Source organism: Urtica dioica, chromosome 1 (genome assembly GCF_054948205.1).
Source record: "Urtica dioica subsp. dioica isolate 48M chromosome 1, U.dioica_male_clone48M_v1_H2, whole genome shotgun sequence".
NCBI lineage: Eukaryota > Viridiplantae > Streptophyta > Magnoliopsida > Rosales > Urticaceae > Urtica > Urtica dioica.
In genome coordinates, this window is record NC_142756.1 from 53,547,972 (window position 1) to 53,549,775 (window position 1,804).

Sequence of the window (1,804 nt, forward strand, 5' to 3'; positions counted from 1 at the left end):
TAATATTGTCCTACATATTATTATTTTGAGTTTTCTTTTTTATTTTTTGTAAGTATCATACCTTTATAAACTGAAGCAATAAATTTTAAATATGAACTGAGCACAAAATAACTGCTGGTTAGTTCATGGACATGGTATAGATATGCACGTATATTTAGCACCTGTTAAAGCGCATGGGCGTTCGGTGCCAAATAAATTGGTGTATTGTATTCGTAGTTGACTTGGCAATACAAAATGTCATAAATAATATACAGACATTTATTGCCTTTAGCAAAATGAGACTACAACAACTATATGCATTGGCTTTTTATGATAGTCCATGTGACCTCTACAACTGCAATCCCCTGCTGTACATTTTTTAATATTATACCCTCCATTTGTTACCTCTGGTAAATTGATTTTTCTTTCGATCTCCTACCTATTAATTGATCATGTGATAAGTTTTTTTTTCCCTTCGAAAAACGACAACCGGTTTATTTATGTTGTGACTTGTGATACGTATTTAAATGTTATTCGATTTCCTCTCAGTACTGGCAGTGAGTTTTGGCGTTGTCGTTTTCGAAATTCGCTGGCTTTTTTGAGTGAAATGCATGTAATTTGGTGGAAATGTCCGTATGTGAAGATGACACATCAGACTAAAAACATAATAAGCGTGTAGATTAAAACATTATAAATTAAAATATACCTATAATATAATATGCCCCTCCAAAAAGGCAAAGAAAGAAGCATATCCATTAAGTAGAATTTTTTTTTTCTTTCGATTATAGATTTCCGAGTGATACTGTTATATTATCAGATATAATCACCCGAGACACCAATATTATAAAATAAATACAAATCAAATGAAAATTAATTAATCAATTAGTTACATATACATGAGCAAAAAAATGAGTACAGGAAAAAGAGAATAAAAAAATTAAAGACAGTTTTGATCAATACAGAGATCGTACTTATCAGAATAGTACTAATTAATTAGATCAGTAATGAATAATCATGGATAATTAATCAAATAAACCAAATGGCTCAAAATCTAAATAAATAAAGAAATTGTCGTAAAATGGAATGGTTATCTCTGGTTTATAACTTGTAAGATCGGAGAATAGCTCCACAGAAAGTGCACATAATGGCTCTCCAAGACTTCCAATAAAAAGGGACGTAACAAAACCTGGTGGCGGTCTTCATGTCTGCCACGCTGGCACCGCCGCCGCACCGGGAACAAGTTCCCGCCGCCGGCTTGCTCCGACGAACTTTCTTTGTCTGATCAACCAAGAAGCAGAACACAACCATTTTCTCAGTATATATAATTCTTTTTTTACAAAAAATATGAGTTTATTTTTGGTTGAGAGGGGCTTTTGAGAGTATAACTTGAGATGGGTTGTATTTATACATGCATGAGATGAGAAGGAGTGTTAAAGACCAAGCAATTTTTTTTTTTTTTTTTTGCCAGTTGTGGGTTTTTTGAGCCGTTGGATTTGACTCAAAGTGAGTAGTAGTGCTAAGATTTCTCTTGTCTGAGCTCTGACGCAGCCAGTGGGTCTTTGCCACGCGGAGTGAGCGTTGAAAATATTAATTATGGAGGAAGTTCTTAAGATCCTGGCCCTACACGTGGACGAGATCTAGGATGGTATTTGTTTTGGGGTGTAGTTAATGAAGGCCAGCTATGTTAGTGTTGGTTGATGGTGAAGATGGATGGTATCAGTTGGTAGGTCCTTATAGATTTTCAATTTTTTTTTTTTTTTTGCTTAGTCAAGTTTATATTATTAATATCTTTTAGCAAGAAAGTTTGCAGGTCTTCATGTATTTA

The 1,804-nt window shown here is 33.9% G+C and overlaps 1 protein-coding gene across 1 annotated transcript; it reads right to left on the reverse strand.

The window, feature by feature from the left end:
• Positions 1–845: 845 nt before the first annotated feature.
• On the reverse strand, positions 846–1,356 carry LOC149408117 (uncharacterized). The gene has a single exon (XM_089628279.1). It carries the CDS (start codon positions 1,285–1,287, stop codon positions 1,078–1,080), a length of 210 nt encoding a protein of 69 aa, XP_089484405.1. The 5' UTR covers positions 1,288–1,356; the 3' UTR covers positions 846–1,077.
• Positions 1,357–1,804: the final 448 nt, after the last annotated feature.

Coding starts and splice junctions, on each gene's coding strand:
- LOC149408117 (XM_089628279.1), bottom strand. CDS start 1,287: ATGGTTGTGTTCTGCTTCTTGGTTGATCAGACAAAGAAAGTTCGTCGG.